This window comes from Cavia porcellus, unplaced genomic scaffold (genome assembly GCF_034190915.1).
Source record: "Cavia porcellus strain 051 isolate PalLab524CR breed Dunkin Hartley unplaced genomic scaffold, mCavPor4.1 scaffold_1, whole genome shotgun sequence".
Taxonomy (NCBI): domain Eukaryota; kingdom Metazoa; phylum Chordata; class Mammalia; order Rodentia; family Caviidae; genus Cavia; species Cavia porcellus.
In genome coordinates, this window is record NW_026947484.1 from 194,858,336 (window position 1) to 194,868,416 (window position 10,081).

Consider the following 10,081-nt stretch of genomic DNA (forward strand, 5'->3'; position numbering starts at 1 on the left):
ATCATTACTTACACTAGGGAAACAATTCGGTATTTATACATGTGAGTTTGATTTATTTCACTTATGAGTATGGTCTCAAGGTGCGTCCATTTATTTATAAATGTCTTGATGTGATCATTCTTTATATAAAAATACCACAAACTTTTTTTATCCATTCCTCAGTTGATGGACACTTAGATTGTTTCCAAGATCTGGCTATTACAAATTGTGGTGCTATAAACATGGGTGCACATATATTACTGTGGTATGATGCTTTCAGCTCTTCTGGGAATATGCCTAGAAGTGGAATAGCTGGGTCAAATGGGGCTTCCAGTCCCAGCTTTCTGAGAAATCTCCAGACTGACCTCCACAATGGTTGTACTAGGCTACACTCCCACCAACAGTGCAGGAGAGTTCCTTTTTCCCCACAGCCTCTCCAGCATTTGTTGTTGGTTTTCTTGATCTTGGCCATTCTTTCAGGAGTGAGATGGAATCTCAGTGTGGTTTTAATTTGCATTTCCCTAATGACCAATGATGACAAACATTTTTTCGTGTATTTATTTGCCATTTGTATTTCTTCATCTGAGAAGTGCATATTCATCTCAGATGCCCATTTTTGGATGGGGTCTTTGAATTTTGGGGGTCTGATTTTTTAAAAGTCTTTATATGTTTTAGACAGAAGTCCTTTGTCTGAGGGGCAGTTCACTAAGATTTTTTCCCAATTTGTGGTTTTTTCTTTTCACTATGTTAGAGATTTCTTTTGATGTGCAGAAACTTTTTAATAAGATGTGATCCCAGTTATTGACTCTGGGAAGTATTTCCCGTGCGGTTTGAGTCTTGTTCATGAATTCTCTACCTAACCCTATGTCTTCAAGGTTTTTACCTAATTTGTCTTCCAATAGATTTAGTGTTTCTGTTTTAATATTTAGATCTTTGATCCATTTAGATTTTATTTTAGTATATTGTGATAGACATGGGTCTAGTTTTAGTTTTCAGCATATGGAGAGCCAGTTTTTCCAACAACATTTATTAAAGAGATTGTCATTCTTCCAGTGAACAAGTTTGGTCCCTTTATCAAAGATAAGGTGGTTGAGTGTGTTTGTAGTAGTGGTTGTATCTTCTAATCTATTCCACTGATCTTCGGCTCTGTTTTGATTCCAGTACCATGTTGATTTAACTACAGATGCTTTATAGTATAACTTCAAGTCAGGGATTGTGATGCCTCCTGCCTTGCCTTTGTTGCTTAGAACTGTCTTTGCTGTTCTAGGTCTCTTCTCACTCCAGATGAATTTTAGGAGTGATTTTTCGACATCTATGAGGTATGTTGATGGTATTTTTATCGGGATTGCATTGAATCTGTATAACAGTTTTGGGAGGATGGCCATTTTAACAATATTTATTCTTCCTATCCATGAGCAAGGGATGTCTTTCCATTTCTGAGATCATCTTCAATTTCATTTTTCAGTGTATAATAATTTTCCCTGTATAGGTCTTTCACTTCTTTCGTAAGAATAATTCCTAAATATTTCATTTTTTTGGTTGCTAGTGTGAAGGGTGTGACTTCTCTTATTTCTCTCTCTGTGATTTTGTTGTTAGTGTATAGGAATGCTATTGATTTTTGAGTATTGATTTTGTATCCAGCTACATTGCTGAATTTATTATATCTAGGAGTCTTTCAATGGAGTTTTGGGGGTCTTCTATGTAAAGTATCATATCATCCGCAAATAGTGATAATTTAACTTCTTCTTTTCCTATCTTTATGCCTTTTATTTCTCTCTCTTGTCTAATTGCTCTGGCTAGAATTTCTAGTACCATATTAAGTAGGAGTGGTGACAGGGGACATCCTTGTCTTGTGCCTGATTTTAAAGTAAAGGCCTTCAATTTTTGGCCATTTAGTATGATACTGGCTATTGGTTTGTCATAGATGGCCTTTATTATGTTGAGTTAAAGACCATCTATTCCAATTTTCTGCAAGGTTCTTATTATAAATGAATGTTGTACCTTGTCAAAAGCTTTTTATGCATGTATAGAGATGATTATGTGATTCTTACTTTTGACTCTATTGATATGGTGGATTACATTTATTGATTTATGTATGTTGAACCATCCCTGCATACCTGGGATGAATCCCACTTGGTCATGGTGTATAATCTTCTTGATGGTTTGCTGCATCCTATTTGCAAATATTTTATTGAGGATTTTTGCATCTGTGTTCATTAGGGAGATTGGTTTGTAGTTCTCTTTTTCAGTTGGGTCTTTCTCAGGTTTTGGTACTAGAGTAATATTTGCTTCCAGGAATGACTTGGGAAGGATTGCTTCCCTTTCAATTTCATTGAAGAGGAGTGTCGGCATTAGATCTTCTTTGTATTTCTTGTAGAATTCTGCAGTGAATCCATCTGGGCCTGGGCTCTTCTTTGTAGGTAAGGACTTAATTACATTTTTGATTTCATTAATAGAAATTGGGTTATTCAGCAGTTTTACATCTTCTTGATCTAGCTTTGGTACTTCATATGCTTCTAGGAATCTGTCTATTTCTTCTGTGTTATCAAACCTTTGAGAGTAGAGGTTTTTGAAATAGGTGTTGATGATCTTCTGTATTTCTATTGGGTCTGTAGTGATTTCACCTTTTTCATTCCTTATTGCATGAATTTGAGCTTTTTCTTCCCTTTTTAAAATAAGGTTGGCTAGGGGCTTAACAATTTTATTTATTCTTTCAAAGAACCAACTCTTTGATTCATTGATTTCTTTGGATTGTTTTCTTAGTCTCTATTGCATTGATTTCTGCTCTGATTTTTATAATTTCCTCTCTTCTTTTGGCTTTGGGCTTGACTTGCTCTTCTTTTTCTAGATGTTTGAGGTGTAACAACAGGTTATTTATTTGTACTTGTTCTGTTTTCCTGATGTGGGAACTCAGTGCAATAAATTTTCCTCTGAGGACAGCTTTCATTGAATCCCACGGATTCTGGTAAGTTGTATATGTGTTTTCATTTGTTTGTAGGTATTGTTTAATTTTTTTTTAATTTCCTCTGTGACCCACTGATTATTCAAGAATGTGTTATTCAGTTTCCATGTGTTTGTGGGATTTTTGCAGTATCTTTTATCATTAATTTCTAATTTCATAGCGCTATGATCTGATAACATGCAAGGGATAATTTTAACTCATTTGCATTTATTTAAATATGTTCTGTGAGTTAATATATAGTCTATTTTAGAGAATGACCCATGTACTGCTGAGAAGAATTTGTATGCTGATGTTGTTGGGCGGAATACTCTGTATATGTCTATCAATTCCATTTGTTCACAGGTATGATTCAGTTCTTTTATTTCTTTGCTGATTTTCTGTCTGTTTGATCTGTCCCTTGGTGTCAATGGTGTGTTGAAATCGCCTGTTATAATTGTATTACTGCTAATTTGGTTTTTCATTTCTGATATTACTTGTTTTATATGACTGGGTGCTCTGGAATTTGGTGCATATATATTTAAGATAGTTATCTCTTCCTCTTGAAGTTTTCCCTTAACCAGTATATAGTGACCTTCTTTATCTCTTCTGATCATTATTGGTTTGAAGTTCACATTGTCTGCAAACAGAATAGCTACCCCTGCTTTTTTTTTTTTTGGATTCCTGTTGCATGGAGTATTGTTTTCCATCCTTTGACTTTCAGTCTGTGAGTATCCTTTTGGGTTAGATGGGTTTCTTGTAGACAGCATATGGTTGGATTTTGTTTCTTGATCCATTCTGCCAGCCTATTTCTTTTAATTGGTGCATTGAGACCATTTACATTAATGGTTATAACTGTTATATATTGGTTTATTGCTGACATGTTATTTTTCTGCTGTTGCATTTTTATCTTTCTGTTCTGCTTAATTGTCTGCTTTGTTTAGTGGTTTGTGTATCTAAGCTGTTTTTCAGTATTCTTTGTGTGATTTTTTTGTGTCTTTTTTCATTTTTTATCGGTACCAGGGATCGAACTCACAACCGCCTGCTTGCAAGGCAGGTGCTTATGCCGCTGAGCTAAATCCCCAGCCCCCTTTCAGTATTCTTTGCAGGATTGGCTTGGTGATCATGAAGTTCTTTAGCTGTTTTTTGTCATGGAAGTATCTTATTTCTCCATTGATTTTGAAGGACAGTTTTTCAGGGTACATGAGTCTAGGTTGGAAATCATTTTCCTTTAGGATCTGAAATACTTCACTCCATGCTCTTCTTGCCTTTATTGTTTGTGTTGAGAAGTCTGCTGTGATTCTATAGGTTTTCCTTTATAGGTGACCTGTCTTTTCTCTCTGACAGCTTTTAATATTCTATTCTTTGTTCGATTTCTGGCATGATGATTATTATATGTCTGTGTGTAGTTTTATTTTGGCTATGGTTATTTGCAGTTCTATCTGCTTCACTGATCCTGATATCAGTTTCCAATTTCATGTTTGGGAAATTTTCAGCTATTACTTCTCTAAATATCCTCTTGACATCCTTTATGTTGTCTCCCTCTTTTTTCAATTATCCCTATCAACCTTATGTTGTTTTTCTTTGTGTCATCTTGCAGGTGTTGAATTGTTATTTCTTGATTTCTTGTTATTTTTAAAAGATCTTTCCTTTCCTGTTCACTGGCTGCAATCTTGTCTTCAAGGTTTGAAATTCTATCTTCGCGGGGAGGGGCGACCTAGCACACAGATAAAAGAGCCAACCAACTAAATTATATACTCCCCAGCCCAGCTAAAGCAAGGCCCACTCCACCCTAACTGGTAGCCCCGCCCGACCTTCGGTCCTCCCAGGCCTACGTGACAAACGTGCGCATCATTGTCTCGACGATCCTTTGCCTCGATGTGCTCGGAAGCAACTTCTTTAGCCTGCTCGGCCAACGCAGACACAACTCCCATTGCTTGTCTCGCCGCCATTTTGACAGCAGAAGAGTCTAGTTCTGGGCGGCTGGAGGCGTCTCTGTGGCTCGGACTGCTTGAGGGAAGACTGTCTGCTCTCCCCCAGAAATGGCCAGTGTGCTCTCTAACAGGGCCAGACTGGTTTCTTACCTCCCTGGATTTTACTCGTTAGTTAAAAGAGTTGTCAACCCAAGAGCCTTTTCAACAGCAGGATCTTCAGGTTCTGATGAATCTCATGTGGCCACCTCATCCCCAGATATATGCTCTCGAACAGTGTGGCCTGATGAAACTATGGGACCTTTTGGACCTCAAGATCAGCGTTTCCAGCTTCCTGGGAATGTAAGCTTTGAGTGTCATCTCAATGGGACTGCTGTACAAAAGAAAAGCCAAGGTCATAAAATTTTACCTGATGTTCTGGCAGAACCTTTATCAACTGAAAGACATGAGTTTGTGATGGCGCAATATGTTAATGAATTTCAGGGTAATAATGAGCCTGTAGAACAAGAAATTAACAGTGCAGAAACTTATTTCGAAAGTGCCAGAGTAGAGTGTGTAATCCAGACATGTCCAGAATTGCTTCGGAGAGACTTTGAATCACTATTTCCAGAAGTAGCTAATGGCAAACTAATGATTCTGACTGTAACTCAGAAAACTAAGAATGATATGACTGTTTGGAGTGAGGAGGTAGAACTTGAAAGAGAAACACTCTTAGAAAAGTTCATTAATGGTGCTAAGGAAATTTGCTATGCTCTTCGAGCAGAAGGCTACTGGGCTGACTTCATTGACCCATCATCTGGTGTGGCATTTTTTGGACCATATTCAAACAACACTCTTTTTGAAACAGATGAACGCTACCGACATTTAGGGTTCTCTGTTGATGATCTTGGCTGCTGCAAAGTAATCCGCCATAATCTCTGGGGTACCCATGTGTTTGTAGGAAGTATCTTCACTAATGCAACACCAGACAGCCATATTATGAAGAAATTAAGTGGAAATTCGCAGTAATGTCATTTTATCTGCTCCATTACTTGTATGTAAAAGGATTGATCAATATAAACATTGTCAAAGACTTCACTTTTCAAAATATACTTCTTTTGAGTATTTATTTTAACATACATGAATTTACAACATTGGTGAGTGGGATTTTAAAGTCATAAATGTTAATTATTTATATTATTGAATACATGTTAAGCATATCACACCAGACAAGATGTGGTAATTAACATGTAACCAGTTTGTGATCTATGAATGTGAATTCTCGCTTTTACTGGAAAAACCTCAGTTTTAATTTTTTTCCAAAAATAAATCATAATTTGGTAAAAAAAAAAAAAAAAAAAAAGAAATTCTATCTTCGCATTCATTGAGGTGGTTTTTACAACTTTCAATGGAATTTTTGATTTCCTGTATATCTCTTTTATATATTGTTTGTTTTTATATTGTTCATCTAAGGATTCTATCTTTTTGTTTATTTCCTCCAATTTTTTAACTGTGTCTTCTTTAGATATGTTCAGCATCTCCTTCATTTCTTTTATCATTTCTTCTTTTACCTGAGAGATTATTTCTAGTTTGAATTCCTTTAAAGCTTCCCGGATTTGCTTCTTTATTTCAGTTACTATTATTTCAGGTATTTCAGGTATATGGCATGTATTTTGTTCTATGTACATGGCTCCTAGGCTTTCTTGGGTTGGGCTGGATGTTTGAGATTGCATTTTGGTCTTTCGTTTTGTCATTTTCTTATATTTCTGTGTTTCAAGTGTTGTTCCAGAGTTTCCTCTGGGTGTGTTGGAAATTGTTTCTAATGACCTGGGCTCTTGGGACACCTCTGGTAGTGTAGCTCCCTCATTGGGCAGCAGAGCCACTGTATTAAAAGAGAGTTGTCAGGCTCCTCCCAGGTAGATCTAAAGCCTCTTCAAGCTGCACATTTTCCCCCTCTGGTAGCAAAGCTCCCCTGAGGGAAAGGCTACCTGGTATGGTCCAGGCAATCCCAAATCCTGCTAAGCCCAAGGACCCCCAACCTACCCAGGCCAGGATCTCATACTCCCTCAGGGATTGGATGTTGTGTAGTCATCCAGCTCCTTGGATGGCAAAGCTCCCCAGGCTGATAGACGGTCCCCTTATGCCTTAGGTAGGCCTCAAACCTCCTTAGCAGGGCTGCTCCCTCCTCCAGGCAGAGGCAGTAGTGATGGTGCTCTCCAGGTCAAAAGAAGGTTGCAGAGGAGGCCAGAGCAGGTTCCAGCGGCTCAGCCCAGCTCTCTCCTTCCCAATGGCAGCTGTGGTGCGTTCTTCCGGTTGCAGAGGCTGCGGGCAGGGCTGAGCAGACTCCCTCGGCTCGGCTGTTGTCTCTCCTTCCTGTCGGCCCCTGTGCGCTCCTCCTGGATCTTGATTATTGTATACCTAGGTCTAGTTCTGTTTTGGTTGTAGGTGCCTGGAGTTCCGTATGCCTCATACATCCTTTTCCTATGTTTGGGAAGTTTTCCTTAATTATTTCTGTGAATAACCTTTGTAGTTCCTTTGTTTGTACCCCTGCTTCTTCATTCACATTCTTTATTTTTAAGTTGTAGATCCTCTTGTTGTCTTCTAGCCCTTGTATTGTTACTGCTTGTTTCCTTGTTATTTTTAAGAAATTTTTCATTTCATGATCCCATATTGTAAACCTGTCCTCCTATTTGGATAATCTAACCTTCGTTTCTTTCAAGCAGCTTTGCCAGCTTTCAATGGAGTTTTTAATTTCCTGGTAATCTCTTTGAACCTGCTTCATGTATTCTATGTTTTTTCTATTTTCTTCATCAAACAATTCTCCCCTTTTTCAAATGTTCCTCCATTCTTCCATCTGTTTTTCCTTGAGAGGTGCTTAGCATTTCTTATTCTATTTATATCTTGCTTTACTTGGTTAAATACTTCACTTTTGAACTTGTCTGTGAGGTCCTACAAATATTGCTTTATGTCCACTGGTTTCATGCCTGATATTGCATGTTTGCCTTCTTCAATCTCCTTTGCATTTACCTTTCCTGGATCAATGTTCTCTGGGCTGGGGGCTGGGGACCTTTTCTTGTTGCTTCCTCTTCTCATAATTTTTGTTCCTTCCATACAAGTGTATATAGGAGGCCCCAGTTTCTTTCTTTGTTGGTTACAGTTTGTCTGAATTGCACTGACTAGGTGCTTCTGCCCTCTGCAGTGTACTATGGAGGTACAAACAGTGGCAGCATATGCTGGGGCCTCCCTTGCAGGTCAGTCAACCTGCTGAGTGCTTCACTGCATTAGGGTGCGCTGCCAGGAGTATGGCCTTGGTTTGGGCTAACCTATTGGATCTCAGCCTGGAGCATGACCCAGGTCAAGCTCACCCCACCAATCCTGCTTGAGAAGGGAGCAGCTGACTGAAGTCACCGCTGCTCCTTGTTCTTGCCAGTCTGCCCAGCACCAGAATGTTGTCTGTTGGAGCCTCTTTTTCTATGGAAGGGTTTTATTCCTGTCACTCACTTCAGGTTGATGCAGGTTCCCTGCCAGCTCAGCTCTCCATTTGGTTCACCGACCCCCCGATCTCAGTGTCAGTGCATCTCCAGTGAGTTGAAGCAGCGGGCTTTCGGTAGCTTGGTAAGTCTCAGCTGTGTGAGTTCAAGTGCTGCAGCAGAAGCACCGAGACTATAGCTGTTCCAGTAGTAGCTCTGGGACTAAATATTAAATTGATTTCTCTCAGCTTAGTTTGTTCCCGGGTCGAGATGATCCATCTCCTTCTGTTCGGGACTCCCCATGCTGTATTATTTTTGAAATCTAGGTTGACTATCTCGGGGAGCCTCTGTAGCCTGCTGTTGTCTATCCGCCATCTTTTCTCTGTCCTCTGTCATGCATTCTAAAGTCAGCTTATTCATTTGTTTTGGGTATGGAGTTGAGTTCCTTATATTTTTTTGGTGTTAATTCCTTGTCAAATGAAGAGTTTGCAAATATTTTATTCCATTATATAGGCTGTTCTTTCATTCTGCTGATTCTTTCTTTTTGGTTTTTGGACTTTTGTTGTCTATTCTATTGAGGGCTTACCCCCCAAAATCTTTGCTAATTCCAGTGCCCTGAAGTGTTTTCTGTATATTTTCTTCTAGTAATTATACTTTCAGACATTGTGTTTAAGTCTTTAAACCATTTTGAGGGTTTTTTTGGTAGTCACCAGGTTCTGATACCAGATATTGGAAGACAGAATTAACAGAGCTTTGAAAATCTGCAGAGTGGTTAGAAGTTTGGTTTATTGTGTCAGTTCCCAGGAGATCCTTTGTGATAGCAAAATGAAGTAATGGGAGAAGTGGAAAAGAAACAAAAGAAGTCAGAAACTAAGTTATTGTACATGATGAAGAAGGAAGAGGGAGAAAGGCTGGAAACGATACAAGAGGTGAGGATTTTGGGGAAGACGTGGGAGGGATGTCTGGGATGTGTGAGGCCTGGAGTGCTCCAGGAGAGTTAGGGGAAGAAGTGGGACTTCCTGAAAGGTTTGTATCCTGGGTATGACCTGACTCTCTTACCCGTTTCTTCAGAGGTGTGAGCAAAGGTTACATGGGGGGCACTTGATTTCTGTGGCTTTTTAAAATTCTGTTTCTTTTTAAAATTTTATTTGCTGAATATTTGCTTATAAATGTTACTTTTCAGAAAAGTTAACTTATTGGTTACTTTCATGGTTGACTTTCCTTACTTTTGACTATTTCTTTCCTTTTGTTTATTATTTTTCTAAGTATTTGAGGCAAACATTGAGTTAATGTACTTGAAGCCTTATCCTTTTTATTAAAGATTCATTTTTTAAAAATAAGTGAATGATCTGACCCCAAATGTCAAAGAAAGAAAGAAAACGAGATTGATTAAGCTATACCCTGGGCCCTTTCTATTGCTCTCTATCCACGTGTTAGGGTGCTGCCCTTATTTTCTCTTCCGCTAAACCCACCACAACTATGGCACAGTCCAACCGAGGCAAGGTTATTCCATTAATCTTTCACATATTAGTATGATTTTTTCATAGACAAATAATTGATTTATTTTGTCTTTTTGAGACAGGGTCCCACTGTGCAGTTCAGGCTGGCCTTGAGCTCACTTTGTAGCCCAGGCTGGTCTTGAACAGGCAATGATCCTCCCACCTCAGCCTCCTGAGGGCTGGGATTACAGGTTTGTGCCAACACACCTGGCTAATAATTGATATTGTTTAATTTTGATTTTTATTGATACACATTTATTACATTCATTGCAGGGAATTATATGA

The 10,081-nt window shown here is 38.7% G+C and overlaps 1 protein-coding gene across 1 annotated transcript; it reads left to right on the forward strand.

The window, feature by feature from the left end:
• The first annotated feature begins 4,850 nt into the window (after positions 1 to 4,850).
• On the forward strand, positions 4,851 to 6,194 carry LOC100719325 (cobalamin trafficking protein CblD-like). The gene has a single exon (XM_063226732.1). It carries the CDS (start codon positions 4,960 to 4,962, stop codon positions 5,854 to 5,856), a length of 897 nt encoding a protein of 298 aa, XP_063082802.1. The 5' UTR covers positions 4,851 to 4,959; the 3' UTR covers positions 5,857 to 6,194.
• Positions 6,195 to 10,081: the final 3,887 nt, after the last annotated feature.